A 20453-nucleotide genomic window follows, 5' to 3' on the forward strand; every position below is an offset into this window, starting at 1 on the left:
AGAAGTTTTCCGTTTTCCGTCATCGCCATCATGAAATCTTCGTTAGACGGAGAGAAGAAGCGAATTGATTTGCCCCTTCCAGCTTCCGATCGATACTTTCGCTATGCCGTCTGGACTAATGTAGACGATGTGGCAAGTAAAAGCAAGCATACCATCACCGCCTACCCAAGTGCAAGAGGTTTTTATTCGCTCTTCGATGAAGTTTCGCACAAGTCAGAAAACTAATTATGGCACAACCCGTGAACAGTTTTAGTATTCCATACCAACCGAGCAAGAGAGCGAAAAGTGTGGTGCTATAGCGTAACAAGAAATAAAATTAGTATTTTCTGTATTAGTCGAAGCAATTCCAATTCCAGAAAAGAGCAACTAAATAAAATCATTGTTTGTTAGGTCAAGCAGAAAAAAACCACTTTCAACTTAGCAAGCTCCATAGGATGAGACAGTGCCATGTTAATCTGTCTGAATAAACAAGGTAATTGAGTGAATACATATCGGAGAGGTCAATCCCAGTGGGAAACGGTCTTGTCACACTCACAGCACAGATTGAATTGACCTTCATTGGCGATGACTTGCTGTACAGAATGGGAGAGGGGGGAAATGTAGAAAGTAAACAAAATAATCTTCTTTACGAGTGTATATCGAACACTCGAATCAACTTTGTGAATATCATAATGATTATTTCCCAGCATTACATTGTCTAATGGAAATTCGCTACTAAACGATGCTTATGTTATTATAAGAAACTAGCTGACCTGGCAAATTTCGTCCCGCCCAAAATTTGTTTTTTGTTATCAATACCTTCAAACATTCACGTTTTCCTACTATGAGCAAGTTCATGGGTTCAAATCGCAGAACTTTTTTTTGTTTGATCTTCTAATCGACCCCGTTGAATTTTGTATGGCAGCTCCTCCTTAGAGAGGGGAGTGGAGTATCTAACCACCGTAAAAATATTTATTGCATCCTAAAACCTTCATATGCACAATTTGGTTCCATTTGCTTGATTAATTCTCGATTAATGCAGAAATTTGAGTTTCATTTGTATGGCAGCTCCCCCTTAGAGAGGGGGGGGGGGTGAAGTGTCTAACCACCGTAAAATATTTATTGCACCCTGAAACCTCCACATGCAAAATTCGATTCCATTTGCTTGATTAATTCTCGAGTAATGCAGAAATTTGTGTTTCATTTGTATGGCAAAGACCCCGCCCCTTCGAAGAGAAGGGAGGAATGTCTATTCACCATGGAAACGTTTCGTGTCCCCTAAAACATTCGCGTGATGAATTTGACTTCATTTTCTTGATTAATTCTCGAGTTATGCAGAAATTTGTATTTCATTTGTATGGCAGCCCCACCTAAGAGAGGGGGGAGGAGTATTTAACCACCACAGAATCATTTACTGCACCTTAAAACCTCCACATGCAAAATTTGGTTCCATTTGCTTGATTTAATTCTCGAGTAATGCACAAATAATGCTTCGTGTCCCCTAAAACATTCGCGTGACGAATTTGGCTCCATTTGCTTGATTAGTTTTAGAATTATGCAGAAATTTGTCTTTCATTTGTATGGCAGCACCACCCCCCACCCCCTAAGAGAGGGGGAAGGAGTATCTAACCACCGTAAAAGTATTTACTGCACCTTGAAACCTCTACATGCCAAATTTGGATTCATTTGCTTGATTAATTCTCGAGTAATGCAGAAATTTGTGTTTCGTTTGTATGGCAGGTCCCCCTTAGAGAGGGGGGTGGAGAGTCTAACTACCATAGAAACATTTAATGCACCCTAAAATCTAAATATGCTTAATTTGGCTAAAACCTCCATATGCCAAATTTCGTTTCATTTGCTTGATTAATTCCCGAGTAGTGTAGAAATTTGTGTTCAATTTGTATGGCAGCTCTCCCCTATAGAGGGGAAGGGGTCTCAAACTATCACGAAAACCTTCCCCGGCCCCTAAAACTCCTACATACCAATTTTCATGTTGATCGGTTTAGTAGTTTCCGAGTCCATAAGAATCAGACAGATAGACAGACAGAAATCCATTTTTATATATATAGACTAGCTGACCCGGCAAACTTCGTCCCGCCCAAAATTTGTTTTTTGTTATCAATACCTTCAAACATTCACGTTTTCTTACTATGAGTAAGTTCATGGGTCCAATCGAAGAACTGTTCATTGATTGATCTTCCATTCGACCCCGTTGAATTTACCTTTTACTATAAAATTCCTAATATTTCTAACAAAACTCATCATTATAATATCAGATTATTTTCAGACACAATTCTCGTTCGAGATTTTTCAACCACATGCAAATAACATGTTTCTCCGTTACATGGAATAAATGTTTTATACAGAAAATAAGATAGAATAAAGACATCCCTGAATCGGACAATTCCTTCCTCGAGTTCTGCTCTTATCAACACATCCGGCGATCTTTTTTTTGTATAGATGTATAGATATCACATTAAAATCCATTTCCAATTCCGAACAAAGATCTATTTCGCTAGCGCAAAAACTGACTAACAGTTCTTGTAACTATGTAATAGTAGAACATATGGGAATTTAATTTTCCGAATTTGCCCTTTTTCCTTCAGAGTTTTCCGAAAATTTTCAATTGTTATGTTTGGTTGGAATATTTTTGGTTGAAATATGTGTAACATTTTCATGGTACCACCTCTCCATTCCAGAGGAGAGAGGGGTGTCATACCATTATAACATTTCTCATACCTAAAAACCTTCACATCCCGAATTGTGCTTGATTAGTTCTCGAGTTATGCAGAAGTTTGTGTTTCATTCGTATGGGAGCTCCCCTTTAGAGAGGGAGAGGAGTGTATTCACCATAGAAACGTTTCGTGCCCCGTAAAGCCATCGCATGCCAAATGTGGCTCCATTTGCTTGATTAATTTTCGAGTTATTCAGAAATTTGTGTTTCATTTGTATGACTGCCCACCCTTAGAGAGCGGGAGGAGTGCCTAACCACCACAGAAATATGTGTTGCATCCTAAAATCTCCACATGCCAAATTTGGTTTCGTTTGCTTGAATAATTCACGAGTAATTCAGAAATTTGTGTTTCATTTGTATGGCAGCCCCCCCTTAGAGAGGGGGGGTTGGAGGGTCTAACCATCATAAAAACATTTATTGCACCCTAAAACCTCAATATGCCCAATTTGGTTTCATTTACTTGATTAATTCTCGAGTAAATTTGGTTCAGTTTACTTGATTAGTTCTTGAATTATGCATAAATGTATGCTTCATTAGTATGGCAGTCCCCCCCCTCAGAGAGAGTGTATATTCACCACGGAAACGTTTCGTGTCCCCATAAAACATTCACATGACAAATTTGGCTCCATTTTCTTGATTAGTTTTCGAATTATTGATTTTCTAAACTTAAACCTCTCAATTCGGTCAGGGACAGGGAGCAATTGAATGGGTTCAGACCTTCCATTAGAAACTAGAACCGATTAGATTTCTTGTTGAGACATACTGGAGCAGAATTTCGTTGACCCCACTAAATGTGGTCGAGCGTTGTAATGCTGCAAAATCACTTTTCTGGAGATACGACAGTTTTTTTATGCTCTCAAACAAGTTTGTTTAATCTTCATCATCAAAAACATTTTCTTTTTGGAGCATCTGTCCCAATAAGAGACGAATGAACTCTTAGAGTTTAAAGTCTCTATAATTCAAAAGATGTAGATTTGTCCTAATATCCATATGTTGTTCACGAGAACTGTCGATCAGATTCGAGAGCCAATTCTCTGATCAAAAATGTGAAATGAACTATAATAATCCATGGTGTAATATCTCGTGGTTTTTTTTTTGTTTTAATGAATCATTCTAAGATAGTCGTTAAAATTCACAGATTTCATTCGTGGTAATTCGAGATTGCACTCTAATGTGCACAGAACTGTTGCAATTTAATGAGACAGCCATCATTCAACTATTGTTTGAGGTCGGAAACTGTTGCCCCGTATATTGCTCGGCATCAAAAATGTTACCTCCCTCCCTTCGTTGCAAAATTGCTTCCCGTGGAGCGGGGTAACCGTGTTCAATTATTTCTACCTAATTTAACCCGTTGGCAATTTCCACGGTCGTTATGTTTATTCTGAACACTGGAAGAAGATTCACAATGGTTTAGGGATGTCGGGGTCGGTGTGAAACTTTATGAAGCCATTCACGAGACCTGGTTTCGGGGCATATGAAGTAATAAAAAAAAACCAGAGCGCCCGCCCAGGAGCTAGAGCTGGTTCACGAATGCGCCCCCTTCAGCCGGGGGGAAAAAAGGTTGAGTGTGGGAACTAGATCAAAACACACAGGCCACTAATGGTATACTCATCCCGCTTGCCCCGGCGCTGTTATCTTTGCTCCCACATCATGTGGTGGTACTCATCCAGCAGTTGGGAGGTTGATTCTGGTTAGTGTGATCGGGGAAAAGAAATGAAAACATGCTTCGCAAACTGGAATTGTTCGTGAAATGGAAAACTATTTGCCAGTTCATTATCAGTGAAATGTTTTGCTGTCGTGTTCTATGTGTGTTGGGTTTAAACTGGGAGCTAATTTCGAGTCTGCGAGGTTATACTCGCGCACAATTGGAGGTGTAATCGGCTGTCAAATAAGAAATGGATGGAGTTTTTATCGTAGTTTTGGATTGGCTAGGCTATGTTATTGGATTTAAAATTTTAGCTTATGTTAAATTAGTATTTGAATAATGAGATAAAATATATTTTTTTGGTTAAATAATAAATTACATTAAATTTCTCCATTGCTCAGTCATTTCCTGATGAATTTATGAGATTTTAGCATCTATCGATTCAGGTACTTCAGAACAATTTATCACAATGACACAATAATATATTTGTTATATGAGTTTGTTATTTGATTATCTGCTGATGTGCTTCATATATGTCACATGTTTCTGAAAACCGAGAATTTGGTGTTCAATTTGTTGTTTTTGTTTTGCGCTGCAGTGGCGCTTGTATACACAATAAAATTTTGTCTACAATTCTACAGCTCGACCTAACATTTTCTGAAACTGTAGTAGAGACGAATTAAACGTATAATTTGAAGTATCCGTTAATAATGAAACAATGAAAGGGAGCTTAGAAATCATCACTGACGATACACGCAATTGAAAGATATTATTTCGCGTACATTTGTGCAGCACGCTATGTGTTTACATTTCACTTGCTATAATATACAAGAATACCCCAGTAACTAAATCCAACTATAATATTATTGTCAGGTACCACAATTGAAATGCCGAACCTGAGGCCTATTCTGAGGAAAAACCGAAAGAGTACTATAAAAATGGTATCATGTTGCAAGACCGCTGTAATCGCTGTATCGCCCTCGAAGGCAATTATGTTGAATAATAAAATTGAACTTTGCAAAAAAAAAATAGTTCTACTGCGTTACCTTATAAACTTTTCAGCCGAACTATTATATTTTTCAGTATTTCATCCATACAGAATGCAGGAACCATCTCATCCAGGACCGCAGAGGACAGTTTTCAGCATATCTCTTCTTTTATTGTGATATGCATCATGCAACGACAAATCATCTTCCTGCCATCATCACTCGATTGTCACACAAATTTTCATCAAAACGTTTGATAATGTTTTTTTTGGGATGTGTTCAAATTTTTCGAACATTCGAGGAACATTCGAGGAACATTCAAGTCCTAACGTAACCCTACGTCAACTATGCGAACCTGTCTCGGACAAAATCCTTCTGCAATCATTTTTACTGGTTATATTCCAAGTGGGGAATGGAGAATTTCAAAAAATATTGAGGCAACAAACCGTTAACCACTATGAAAATAATAAAATAATAGTTAATAAACAATTATCCGCTTCACGTACATCCACTGACAAACGTCCAGCACCAAAGACGAGGAGGTAAACCTCTCAAATTGTAGTATCAACGGCATTATTTTTTTCATCAATATACACTGCGTCTCACAACTATAGAACCACTAATTTTTTCTGAGCTTCCAGAGATATGTAAGAAGTTGGTTGAACTGAAGTATATAGTGTAGGATATAATAACTATCTTCATTTATAAGATTGGCCATTTGAAATTGTTGTGTCCGGACGCGAAACATTCAAAAAACCAAAACTCCAGTGTTTCACAACTATAGAACCAGATGGAAAAACTATCCCTCCTTTACAAAATTGATGTTAATTTCGCATGAATTACAATAAGTTTCTAATTCGTAGATCATCTTTAGTTCTTGATCAGTTCAAATAACTCATTCGGAGTGGTTTCGACCAAGTTGTGCCATGTTGTAGTGTGCATCTCGTTCTACGCAGAGGATACTGCTCGTTTCAGCTCTTCAAATCACTCATACTGCTTGTAAACTGCACCTACTATTCGTACGATCACTCCTCATAAGTTCTTGATAGGGTTTTGAACTGCTAAACTTCAGGGTCTTTCAGATTAAACGCTCACGCAACAAACTTTAATAACTTCTATAATAGTGAACCGATTTTTATTAAAAAAAAAAAAAAGCGAAAATAAAGCTTATTTTAGGACATTTTCGATGTGACCACCCCCTTTTTCGATAAGAGCGTTTAAAAGGTGAACAAAATTCTTCATGCACAACTCTTACATTACGACTTCGATGCTGTTGAAAATCCAAGTTATTTCTTCTTTAAGTTTCTCCAAATTTTGTGGCTTATTAACATAGCAACGGTCCTTCATGTATCCCCAGAGTAATCGACGTCGAGAAATATTGAAATTCTTAGCATAAGAGGACAAAGTTTCATTAAGGCTTCGGTTGCTCGAGTAATACGATTTTACTATAACTACACGTTCTTGTAAATTGTACATCTTGACACTAAAAACCATCCGATCAGACTGAACGAGTAGCCGAAAATTATTGTCTCGAAGTGGGGAATACAGTCTTACCATCGACGGAGCAAAAAAAAAAATGTTTATAAGGAGCTCTTCAAATTTTTTGCGTTAATCTGAAAGACCCTGTAGCTGACCAGTCCTGAATTTGAAGCCCCTATTCATTAAACCATGCCATTACTTTCCGGATGTTATTAATTGATGCCAAATTACCCAACTATCACGGTGTTTTTGATGGAAAAAAAAGAAAATGATTTTTCACAGAACTGCGATTAAATGAAAGTTGACCCAATCTCACCCCTTAGAGGGGGTGACATTGACCCAGTTGTGAATACTTTTTTCTATCGAGAATTCTGTTTAGAAATCAATTTTTCAATGATTTCAAGATGATTTGACAACATGTAAGTGTCTTGAATGATTTTTTGTGTTACCAAAATAGTGCCAATCCACCTAGAAGAGCGATGGAAATGTTTATATATGTAGATTTTTTTTAAATCTGCCGTCGACTATGTCTTCTGCCGTGAGGTTGGTCCCTGGAAGGATATTAAACTTCTTTCGTCTCGTTCATGGGGTGAGGTTCCCATGGCCTAGTGGTTAGCGTGGCGCTCGCCAAGATGAGGGCAGGAAAAGCTACAAAAAATACAAAACAGCGACGACGCCTTTGTCCAGTCCAGTTGGTACTCGGGACGTAAAACAGCAGTATCACGATGGTCCTCCTGCGAGATAGTGCGGTTGGTCTCAAGTAAGTCGCACCACAAAGCACCAAGCAATGAATGATACACAAGGCATTGTGAATCAGGCCATGTAGTAAAAACGTTAAGCCAAAATAAATAAATAGTCATTTCCTTGTATCGCTCTCATTAACTTTCTCTCGTTTCTAATTGAGGAATTCCTCAAATTCCTCAATCCCCAATCCTCAATTTCCTCAATCCGCATTTTTTTCTGGTGAACTTGGAACTTTTGACATGCTCTTTAGTAGCGACTTCACAGTAATCTGATAAAAGTCCCATTTATTGAATATCGATATCAAGTTGCTCTTTTGATTATCCTTAAGGCTTTCAATTAGTGGCTTCAGAAATCCTGGAAAATGTGGTTTCTGCAAAGTTGTCGCTAAGGAAACGCTTTTCTCATTATACGTGCGAAAAATCTGTCTCCAATTCCTTTAAAATTGCTCCTAGTTGTGAGTATATTGGAGTTTTTTTAGCTGTACATTGCAGTTTAATTGTATATGTTCAATTTTATGCTTGATCCATTCTCACTCCCACTCAGCGTTAATAAGAGATAATTTTAAACATATTAAAATTCCAATGAAGAAAACTTTTATGATGTTCAAAATCAGCAATGACTCATTTGACAAGACTTGGAAGAATCATTCTATCCAATATTAAACATTATAGTAGGTCTGTATAATACTGTGTATGATATTTTTCTGGGGTGTTATTTGATGGCTATCAACACACCAAACTTTGATGAATTATTAAATAACAACTATTCTCACTACAGTTAAGTATTATACATGGAAAGTGGTGGAAATATGTCTCCTATTAAACGACTCATAGCTTTCAAAAATATTCGCAATTTTTGTCAAGATATCATTGATTGTAACTTTCTTCGTTTTTCACCCTATCTCACCCCCATCGACGGTATTCCATTGTACCGTTTTGTCTCATATTCCGAACGGTCTCAAATTCCGAACACTTCATTTTTAAATGTAAATTTCCTATACTTCAATGTCATAAATAATTGAATAATAAAGGCCCAGACATTCTCTGGGGTATAGGCTACATTTTAACATCATTCACAGGTATCGATACAGCCTATAATTTATAATATTAAATATTTGCAAAAAAGTGACAGTCAAAACCAAAGACAAAATGACATCGTGACAATGACCGTAAAAAACAAGCATCGTTAGTTTTTCAATTTTTGTACTACAGGGTGGGCCATTTAAAGTGGAAGGATTTGTTTTTGCAATAGCAAAGTAAAGAAGTGGAATTTTAAAATTTTTTTTTTGAAATTTATTTATTTTGGTCCAAGGAGATTTGTTCTAACTACTTTTTGATTATGATATCTCGTAAATGACCGCCTCTGGCCTTGACCGCAAAATGTGCCCTTTTTTCGGCATTTTCCATCACTTTGCCCAATGTTTCGGCCGATATGGCAGCAATTTCTTGTCGGATATTGTCTTTCAGCGCAGCAAGGGTCCTTGATTTACCAGTGTATACCTTGGATTTTAAATATCCCCATAAAAAAAAGTCAGGAGGCGTCAAATCAGGTGATCTCGGTGGCCAGTCATAATCGCCGTTTTTCGATATTAATCTTCTGGGGAACATTTCGCGCAATAATTTGGTCGTGGCAGCCGCTGTATGGCATGTAGCGCCGTCCTGTTGGAACCAGTAATTGTCCAATTCATTTTCACGAACAAATGGCAATAAAAAATCGGTTATCATTGTCCGATAACGCTCCCCATTCACGGTTACCGTTGCTCCATTTTCGTTTTCAAAGAAGTACGGGCCGATGACTTTATCGGCATAAATGCCACACCACACAGTAACTTTTTGGTCGTAAAGAGGTTGCGTTTCGATGAATTGAGGGTTTTCAGGAGCATAAAACCGACAATTTTGTTTATTCACTCCTCCATTCAAGTTGAAATGCGCCTCATCAGACATTATGATTTTTTGTCAAAAGCCACAATTGAGAAGTTATTTTGAATGTACAGCTGAACAATTTCAGCGCGTTGTTTAGGTGTGTATTGTTCCATGGTTAAAATTGTACTGAAATGACGCTTCCAACGCGGTATGACATTTGTTAATCTGACATCTCTGTCAAAAGTTATGGGGTTGCCAGATGCTTCCACTTTAAATGGCCCACCCTGTATGTGAGTGCTAGAAAAGGTATGAATCTACAATAAATGGATGAAAAAAATGATATTTTATGCAGAAATACTCATTGAAATTTGCATTGATGTAGTGTTCGGAATTTCTACGCATGATTCAAATTCCGAACACTTCCATTTAAATGTAAATTTACTGAACTTTAATGTTATAAATAAATGAATAATGAAGGCCTTAACATTCTTTGGGTTATAGGCTTCATTTTAACATCATTTACAGGTATTGATGCAGCCTATAATTGAGGGGCTTAGAATGAAAGGGGTGTAAGTGAATTGATCGATTTCTCTACATCGACTCTCTCTTTTGGTCATAACTTAGCTGCAAACTCATTTCCAGCTGTATTAGACAATGTGGGAGATAGGTCAGAACCTCATCTATCGGATTTCATAGAAAACTCACATTGGAACGTTTTTGCAGTTGAGTTATTAACTAAAGAAAAAGTTGATGAAGAGAAATCGATCAAGTCACTTACACCCCTTGCATTCTAAGCCCCTCAATTTATAATATCAAGCATTTTCAAAAAAGTGACTATCAAAACCAACGATAAAATGCTTGCAAATTTCGTAAAAAACAAGCATGGTTAATTTTTCAGTTTTTGTAGTTTTTTCAACAATAATGACAAATAGTTGTTTTCATGTTATGTGCTAGAAACGGTAAAAATCTACAATAAATGGATTAAATAAAATGATATTTTATACAGAAATGTTCATTAAAATTGATTTTCGGAATATGAATCAAGTTTCTACTCATGATTCAAATGGCGAACACTTTATTTTTAAATGTGAATTTACTGGACTATAATGTCACAAAAAAGTGACTATCAAAACCAACGATAAAATGCTTGCAAATTTCGTAAAAAACAAGCATGGTTAATTTTTCAGTTTTTGTAGTTTTTTCAACAATAATGACAAATAGTTGTTTTCATGTTATGTGCTAGAAACGGTAAAAATCTACAATAAATGGATTAAATAAAATGATATTTTATACAGAAATGTTCATTAAAATTGATTTTCGGAATATGAATCAAGTTTCTACTCATGATTCAAATGGCGAACACTTTATTTTTAAATGTGAATTTACTGGACTATAATGTTATAAAAAAATTAATATTCAAAACCATTTTATTTTTTGGGTTATAGGCTTCATTTTAGCATCATTTACAGGTATTGATACCGATATAGCGCCCTTGGTCCCGAAATCATGTAAACTATGAGAAACAAATACAATCAATAATTAAAAAAGCAAAAACCAATTTCTTGTGGGCATAATATTTTTCCAAAAAAGACTAGCTAATTGACTTTAATTTGATATATCGATCATATGAATCGGTCCAGTAGTTTAAAAGTTATGATTTTTTTCAAAAATTGTATTTTTGCTGTTCGGAATTTGAGACAAAAGTGTTCGGTATGAGTCAGTGACAAAAATGGTGTTCGGAATTTGAGACAAAACGGTACTTCTGATTGTGCATTCGTGTTGATGAAAAGCCATCTGAACAAGGCCGTTTTGAAAATATTTTCCTCAAATCATCAAATTGCCGCCTGCAAAGTTACGAGTTGAAAAACTATATGACACGTTTCGTAAGTTCTACCAGTATGAAGAAATTCTACTCAAGTTGAATTTCTTTTTGTCAGAGAAGTTCTCTTGAAACAGTGAAACCCATGGGATTAACTTCCACATTGGATTTGGACTCGCATCTTTGGAGATTTTTTTATTTACAATGATTCAACATCCCATTCAGAGATTAGATTCTGATTCACTACTTTTCTCCAGTAAACCTGATGCATGGCTGCAGTTCTCCAACTCCCGGCTGCACCGATTCTTGCCAAGTCCTGCTCCACCTGGTCCAAACACCTCATTCGCTGGGCTCCTCTCCTTCTTGTTCATACCGGATTCGATGCGAACACCATCCTTGCAGGGCTTCTGTCCAGCAATCTTGCAACATGCCCTGCCCATCGCACTCGTCCAACCTTGGCGACTTTCTGGATGCTGGGTTCGCCGTACAGTTGCGCCAGTTCGTGGTTCATTCTCCTTTTCCATACTCGGTTTTCCTAACTAGACTTGTTGGAAATGGTGCCCGCATGGTGAAACCCACTCTCCGCATAACACCTTCCATCGCCTTGTAGAAGTGCCCTGTGAGTCTCAAATGATTCCGACAGCTTACCCGCATAAATATACTCAGTCTACTGCTCCATCTCATATGTACCTCATTGAATAATGACTGAAATAGCGGAAAATGGCTTTTATATTTGCTGCACGGGCACAAGATCTTATTTCATCTGTGCTGTTCATTTGTACTGTATTATTTCATTTGTACTGTATATTCATTTGTACTGTACTGTATGTACTGAATTAGTAACCCAGATTGTTTGTGTTAATCGATCAAATAATTTACCAATTGTTCGAAAGTTAGTTACATAGAATACATAAATTTTTGATTGATTGATTTATTGTTTATTGTTAGATTTATTGCGGGACAGCAATGAGCGACTCAAAATTGGGCAATGTTCGTGTTACGACCGATTTTCCGTTTGCACCCCCAAATATACTCAAATATGTAATCCTACGCCCTGAAAACATACGTGTTGGTAGTCTTTCAAATAAATTGTGCTGCATCCAAATTTACACGAGTTTCAGTAGACTGAATTCACAACTATTGATTTTTTATCCACGAAAATAGTTGCGCTTATGCTGCCGCCTGATCTATCTCTCGAAACCTTCCTAGTCCTCAAAACAATACACAACAAGCATAAAAAACAACACCAATGTGTGCATGTGATCCAAAAATAGACAAGCACAAGCACTATAATGGATTTCGAACTGTGCTTTACTTTATGTTAGAACAACTTTAGGTTTCATACGTTTTCGTCTCCGTCAGATTTGTAAAAAGTTTTGAATACCAATGGGAAAGTTGGGAACATATATAAAATTATTTATTCGGCAAATTTTGTTCATCTATCTTCTATAAAAATAGGGAAACATTATGATTATGATAATTTTGAAAAAAAAAACAAAAATTAAAAAGCATTACTGATTTACTGCTATTCAGCCATCCCATGTAAAACCGATATAGTGGTTCTCAGATTTTCATGAAAAGTGGTATTTTTGTTCCTTAGCGTAAAATATTAGACCCGTTTTTTTTAATTTTTTCGTTAAGGTGTTCATTTCCATTTTAGGGTGGCCCGAAAAATCAATTATTTCCCTTTTTCAAAAAATTACTTCCAGAAATAGCTAACCTTTGAACGTAGTTCAGTTGATCGACATTTCATATTAAAGCCAATGTATTAGTCTTCTTTGAAATAATAGCACACTTGCGAAAAAAAAATGGGTGGGTTATACCTATGATATAAACGCAAGGTTGACGTGTGACTATCGTTGACATGGTAATCATTTGTTTGTAATGATTAAATTATTGATTGAATGAATTGAATTCAACATATTTGCTGTGTAGTAAAGAATTTGAACAAACGCCATGTGACATTTCACAGTTATTTAGTTGCTTATCTCAGGAAAAATAACATTTTATTAATTGTGATGGATGCGTAGACATATATATTTTCTATCAATTGATGCAAACATCTTTCCAATCTTTTAAGAAATGTTCGAGCTAAAGGGTGTGTCACATCAAATTGCATCACGGAAAAAACGCTGTAGAAATTTAATTTTTAGGAATTATATCTTCAGCTCTCACTTATCATCAGATAAGAGTGTATAGATCACGTTGGCCATGCTTCACTGTCAATTTTTCGTAAATTTGGAAAAATGTCGTCGAACGAAAAAGAGCGTCGTGAATTAATCCTGTGCACTCATTTCGAGAATCCGGAGTTGTCACATCGGGACATCGGTAAGATGCTGGGAATCGTCCAATCCACGGTCAGCAGAGTACTAAAACGATACTTCGAGAACCTAACCATCGACCGGAAGGTGAAGAACGGCAAAAATGGATGCTCCGTCAGTGAAAAAGATCACAAGCGCGTAGTTAAGCAGTTTAGACGTGATCCGAGAAGTTCGGTCCGGGATGTCGCCAATAAGCTGAATTTGTCAAGTTCATTCATCCAGCGGACCAAGCAGCGGGAGGGCCTGCGTACATACAAGGTTCAGAAGGCTCCTAACCGCGACGAAAGGCAAAACATGGTGGGGAAGACGCGAGCCCGGAAGATGTACACCGCAATGCTGACGAAGCCGCAGTGCCTGGTAATGGACGACGAAACCTACGTCAAAGAGGACTTTCGTAAGCTGCCGGGCCTGTTGTTCTTCTCCGCAGAGGACAAATTCAGCGTTCCGGAGGAGATTCGCAAGCAGAAACTATCCAAGTTTGCCAAAAAGTACATGGTGTGGCAAGCGATCTGCTCTTGCGGAAAGCGGAGCGCCCCCTTCGTGATGACCGGCACGGTAAACGGGCAGGTTTACCTTAAGGAGTGCCTACAGAAGCGCTTACTACCACTATTGAAGCAGCACGAGGGCCCGACCATCTTCTGGCCGGATCTCGCTTCGTGCCACTATTCAAAGGACGTGTTGGAGTGGTACGAAGCCAACGGGGTCACCTTCGTGCCAAAGGAAATGAACCCGCCCAACGCGCCGGAGCTTCGCCCAATAGAGAAATATTGGGCGATTATGAATCAGGCCCTCCGGAAGAACCCAAAAGTTGTCAAATCGGAGGCGGACTTCAAGAGAAAATGGATTTCTGTTCAAAAAAAACTACAACCTGCCGTTATACGGAACCTTATGGACGGGGTAAAGAGGAAGGTGCGAGCATACGGGCTTGGGCTCGAAGTATGAATAAAAAGAAAATGCCAAAAGTTGTTTAATAGTTTTTATTTTACTGTCTAAAATTTTCAAAAGGATCGGTCTACTGGGCGAATTTCTACAGCGTTTTTTCCGTGATGCAATTTGATGTGACACACCCTTTATAAGCATTCGAAATATTTCATTTTTTCATGCATGTTCTGTGTTTAGGTTTTCATTTTATCCCACATATATTCCGGTTAGACGTAGTTGCACGTGATAATGGATTTTGTTTTCGTAATCAAATATTGTATTTGTTTTTCATAGTTTACATGGTTGAATACAGAGGACGCAAAGTTTTGTATATATTTTTTTCTTGAAGTGAGAGGTAAAGGCAATGCTCTAAAACGGAAATGGACATCCTAATGGAAAAAAATATGTAGGTCTAATATTAGGTTAGAGAAAATGGTGTTCTTATTTGTATGAAGAAAAATCATATAATCTCGATAGCATGTGCTATCTCATGAGTGATAAGTAATTGGGATTAAGAGAAGATTGTAAAAATCTATTGCTAGAGCTTTTCACCAATAAAGGCCAAGACTTCAATGAGAGAGAATGCCTCTGAAGCTACCTTTAGAATGGTGCATATTTGACACAAATCGGTCAATTCGAAGCATATTGAAAAAAGTTTTGAATTTCACACAAAAAAATGGATTGCTATTTTCCCAACCTAATCATTTGCGATAAAGAACAAAACTAGCACTATCACATAGAATACGATATGGAAAAGATAATTCTTATTCTAAAATTCTCAAATTTTTAATTGAAAACATGTTTATTCCTACTGCAAATCCATCATCATTTATGCTTCACAATAATGGACAGTGAAGCTCAATGCCATCAATCCGAATTCGAATCGGGCAATCTTCTCACCGCAGATCATATGGGAATTTTACCAACAAAACAGCATAAAAATGTATCGGTCCATTATACGAAATAGGGTTATTTTAAAACGAGACAAGTACGTCAGGGACTTGATATTTAATGTCATGAAGCATTCTCGTTCGAATACATCATTTCTGTGAAAAAAAACCATACAGACCTAGCCTTTAATCACATCAATATTAGTGTTTTGTTTGGCCGGATTTTTTTTTAATATGACAGAGAAACGAATTTTTGTGAAATTTTACATACATCTTGGTACATCTTAGGAAAGTCTCTGCATTATTTATCGTATTTTTAACCTCGCGACCTCTTACTATTTTTTTAGGTCATCCATACACTAAAAGGGGCGAGATTTTGATGCCATGAAAGAAAAAGTCGAACGCATGTCTCGAAAGCGCCGATAGCTTTAAGCAAGTGAAAAAAAATAAGTTTGAAGTCAATAGCTGCGATTGACTTCTTTACTCTTTATCGAAAGGTATCAATATGTTTCGAAGAGCATCTGGTGATCCCATAGGCAAATCTACGAATGACACAGTTGATTTTTATCGAGGTAAGTCCAATAATGATGCCAGTTTTGAAGGATCAATGAAATTCTACAAGATGAACAATTGAACTGTAGACGCTCTAAACAATAATAAACTTTCTGGTTATTGGCAATCGATATCCATTTTCAGCGGATTATTTCGATAACGACAATCAGAAAACCACTTCAATGAAGTGCAACAATCGCTGCAGTTTTCTAAATAATGACGATATTTGTATGGAGAAAAAATCATATAATCTCGATAGCATGTGCTATCTCCCAAAACTCTTCTAATCTTCGACGCAAAGCCAATTTGGTTAACTGATAATCTTTGTCCAACATCGATACGTCGATAGCTCCACCGAGAGTCCCATATTAAACTCGATGAACATTGATCGGATAAACACAGATACGCTTAATTATTCAGTCACAGCTCACGGGGAGGGGGGGGGGAACATATTGAAGGGGTTATAAGTTCATCCATGTTTGAGTTTTGGATAACACTGTGGCACGACAGTATACACGCACTCATCGCATACCTCGTTTTTGTGGTGATGGCAAATTGCTTGGCTGTTGTAACTCCTTTTGTTGATGTTGTTGCGATTGCTGCTGAGATGTCACAATCAGGACATGCGCACTCAGGATCAACACGAGCAGGAAAATTTGTATCCATGTTTTGCGTATTTTTTGTAAATTATTCACTCCGAACTGCACTTTTTGCACCATCGTTTACGGCTAAAATTAAGCCTCACCAATCGATGAAATGGAATGAACAGGTCAAGAGGGTTTCTCCACTTAAATTCGACACTGCTGGGAAGCCTTTTATCTGTGGATAGAGGCAATTTTTCAAGTTGTCCTTCGTTCGGCTTGAGGGCTTCAAAGGGGTAGCAGATGTTATCGGTATAAACACAACACTTCACTGACACACTTGGGATTGTGAGGCTCGATGACATTCAGCTGACAGTGGAGACACATGGAAAGCACTAGTTTGAAAAGACACTCCGCGTAATGTTACAACTTCCTCACACTTTTGCGAAAAGACAGCGATACAAAAGGAAAGGATAAAGAGAGAAAGCCTAAACAAACACAAAAATCATAACAACCTAAAAGCTCGCGGCAATATATGCTCCCATCCTTGCTTTGTAGTATTTATAACGGTCGTCCTCGCTCCTCTCATTCACAGTACTCCCGATTACGTTGAACTTGAAAATTTTTATAGAATCCTTATCCAGGCGATTCGTGGGAAAATTACTTTCATCAAACTCATCGAAGCTCCACTAGCGGAAAAGGCGTTCAATATTTGCTGCGCATTATTCCAATGTAGCGTAGCATCCGAGCTCAGGGAAAATGAAAATTAAGCACTTTCCTTTAGATGTTCTTAGCAATATCCAGCATCCGTTTCCTATGCTTGTTAAGAGATTCTCCACTCATACACTGACATGATTTCCACTAACACTCGAACGTTCAACGCCTTGTTTAACACCCGTGCGAGATTTGCCACCTTCCCAAAGGGAGAACCGTTCCGAACCGAAGACCAAGCTAGACTGAAATTCGTCGTCGGGTACGAAGCAATTTTATCATACACATTTGCACCCAAAGCTACGGCCAATCCTGGATCATTGCACTGAAGGTCGTTGAAGTGATATCTGCTTTTATGCTGAATTCATCCCACAGAATCGACGTGAAGCATGAACTCTAAGCTTTTGTCCTCATTTCGTGAGCGTAACGCTAGATGAACACATACACGATGCCAACAGCTGATAACGAAACACTGCGCATAATCACAGATCAGCTGTTTATGGCAAAGTTCGCGGGAGATGAATTCATCCTCGAAAGTGATAGTACCGAGAGAACGAAAGGTAGAGTGTTACATTGTTGCCTCGTTTACGGTTTTATGTTCTACTGAGTAACCCTAACGCTCAATTCCACCCGATATTCCAGGCGCTCCAATCTGGTGTTTAGATATGTCAACCTAAACCTGCAGTGAGATCTATCACAAAACAGAAAAATCTCGACATTATCATCTGTTAAGAAGACAAATATTCCAGTGTTCTTGGTCGTGCTATTTTTTTTCTTTTTTTCCTTTATTATTGTGTGACTTTCAACACAAGTATTCAACCAAATAAAATATCATTATCACCATAGTCCTATCATGTTCCTTATATTCTTTTGGAAAATTATTCCGTGAATCGGGAGAAACGATGTACTGTATAGAGTACACTGGAGCCGCTTTTTACGCTGGGGTATGTGGCGCTTAAACAAAAACCGTGTAATTCCCAAAATACGCGTTAGAAAATCCACGTAAATCCCAAAATACGCGTGAAAAAAACCGCAAAAATCCAAAATCCGCGTAAAAATAAACTGCGTAAATTTAAAAATTCATGTAAAAAACCTAACAAACAGTGAATCATTAGTTCAAATTTCAATTCGTATTCTAACAATTGATTAGCTTCATTTTTTGCATGCTACAATCATGATATCTTTTCCTCCTTTCATTTATCAGCTGATACAATAAAAACAAACTTATTTCTTGAAATGTCGCATCAATTAGCACATAAATTTTTTACGCGGCTGATACGTGCCGCGTAAAAAAAACGTAACTTTTGAAATCAGCGGAAATTCTGAAATCCGTGTAAAAAACCGCGTAAATTCCAAAATATGCGCAAAAAAACTGCGTGAATTCCTAGAACCGTAAAAATAACCGCGTAAAAAGCAACTTCAGTATAATTCCAAATGGAAGCGTCCTAAACATGCAGATTTTAAAAACATGTATTTTTGGTTCGAATCAAAGTTTGTATTCGGTTTAGGTTGGAGGAAATATGAATTTTTTTGCGGCAATTGGGAATTTTTTGACTCAAGCTTAACTTTTAAAATGGGCGTATCGATTTTAGTAAGAGAACTCTTTGATAATTTATATCTCAAAAACTATGAGTCGTATCGAAATAGTGTCTTAGAATGAGTTATAGAGTATTGATTTTTATACGTGAAAAAATATCCACTGAGAAAAAAATAGTATTGTTCTTTTATTTAGAAAAAAAAATTTATTTGCATTATCTAAAAAATTTATTTATTTTTTTTTGTTTTTATTTTTTAATAGAAAATAGTAGTCATGTTGAAAATTAATTTGAAATGAATTTGCAGAATTTGCTTATAATTTTCCACAACTTTTCCAAATACATCATTATGTTAAAAATATATGTTTGAGAGTTACGTTGAAAACATTTGAAGACATGTGGGTTAAAACTCCAGAACATAACATGGGAAATATTTTTACCAGAATGATGTATTTGGAAAAATTGTTGAAAATTAGAAGCAAATTCATAAAATTAAAATTTCATGAACATGATGGTATAACATGACAAACGTGTTAAAAGAGCCTCTCTCTCTCTCTCTCTCTCTCTCTCTCTCTATATATATATATATATATATATATATATATATATATATATATATATATATATATATATATATATATATATATATATATACAAATGAAACACAAATTTCAGCATAACTCGAGAACAAATCAAGCAAATTGAGCCATATGTGGCATGCGGAGGTTTTAGGATTCGCATGTTTTCTACAATTACATATTGACAAGCTTTGTTAGTTCATTGGATGTTTGCTCTAACAAAATTGATCTTGGTTCGAAAGTGGAAATGGATTTTAATTCGATAAAACACACTCCTATATCGTCTATATAAATAAAAATGAATCGTCGAATGTGTTGAAAAGAGCCAAGGAAAGAGAAAGGAATTGTCCGATTTAGGGCTGTCTTCCTTCTATCATATTTTTATTATCAAACATTTATTCCATTTAACGGAGAAACATGTTACTTGCAAGTAGATAAAAAATCTTGCACTAGCATTGCGTCTGAAAATAATCTGATATTATAATGCCGAGTTTTGGCAGAAGAACTGGAATTTCATAGTACAAAACAATGTTGAGAGGTAGATTAAAAGCACAATCAATGAACAGTTCTGCGATTGGACCCATGAACGTGCGCTTAGTAAGAAAAGGTGGATGTGATAACGAAAAATAAATTTTACTATAGAAAAGACAATAAATTAGAAATGTTTTTTTTAAATATCTCGAGAATGACTGCATTTAGAAGGAGGTAAATTTAGAGCTTTGTTGTTTTGAATCACATCAGAATTCATAATTTGTGACTAAAAATGATAGTTAACATATAAAAATTCAAAGTTTCAAAAATTTATAAAAATTCGATGTTCCACAAAGTTCGTCTAGAATAGTTTTACCATTTTGTACTCATCTTTTAAATTTTCGACATAACTTCTATTTTATATGGAAAAAATTAAAAAAAAGGAAAATATGTATTTTAGATACAAATATACAAAAAGAGTACTAATGTTTTCTCAGTGTAGATTTTATTTACGTTTTCCCATGTTTTCCCTCTATAACTCTCTCTTAGACACTATTTCGGTACCACTCATAGTTTTTGAGACATAAATTATCAATGATTTCTCTTACTAAAATCAAAAATTACGCTTGAATCAAAAAATTCCCA

General features: G+C 36.6%; 1 protein-coding gene across 1 annotated transcript in view; it reads right to left on the reverse strand.

Annotated features, from left to right (window-relative positions):
* Nucleotides 1-17490, reverse strand: part of LOC129765066 (uncharacterized) — a 137662-nt gene extending 120172 nt beyond the window's left edge. Inside the window, exon 1 of the mRNA XM_055764903.1 lies at nt 16465-17490. Within this exon, the coding sequence (XP_055620878.1) occupies nt 16465-16651 (187 nt within the window). The 5' untranslated portion in view covers nt 16652-17490. The remainder of the gene's footprint in view (nt 1-16464) is intronic.
* Between the last annotated feature and the right edge of the window lie 2963 nt (nt 17491-20453).

The sequence above is a fragment of the Toxorhynchites rutilus genome, chromosome 2, assembly GCF_029784135.1.
Source record: "Toxorhynchites rutilus septentrionalis strain SRP chromosome 2, ASM2978413v1, whole genome shotgun sequence".
In the NCBI taxonomy this organism is placed as follows: Eukaryota; Metazoa; Arthropoda; class Insecta; order Diptera; family Culicidae; genus Toxorhynchites; species Toxorhynchites rutilus.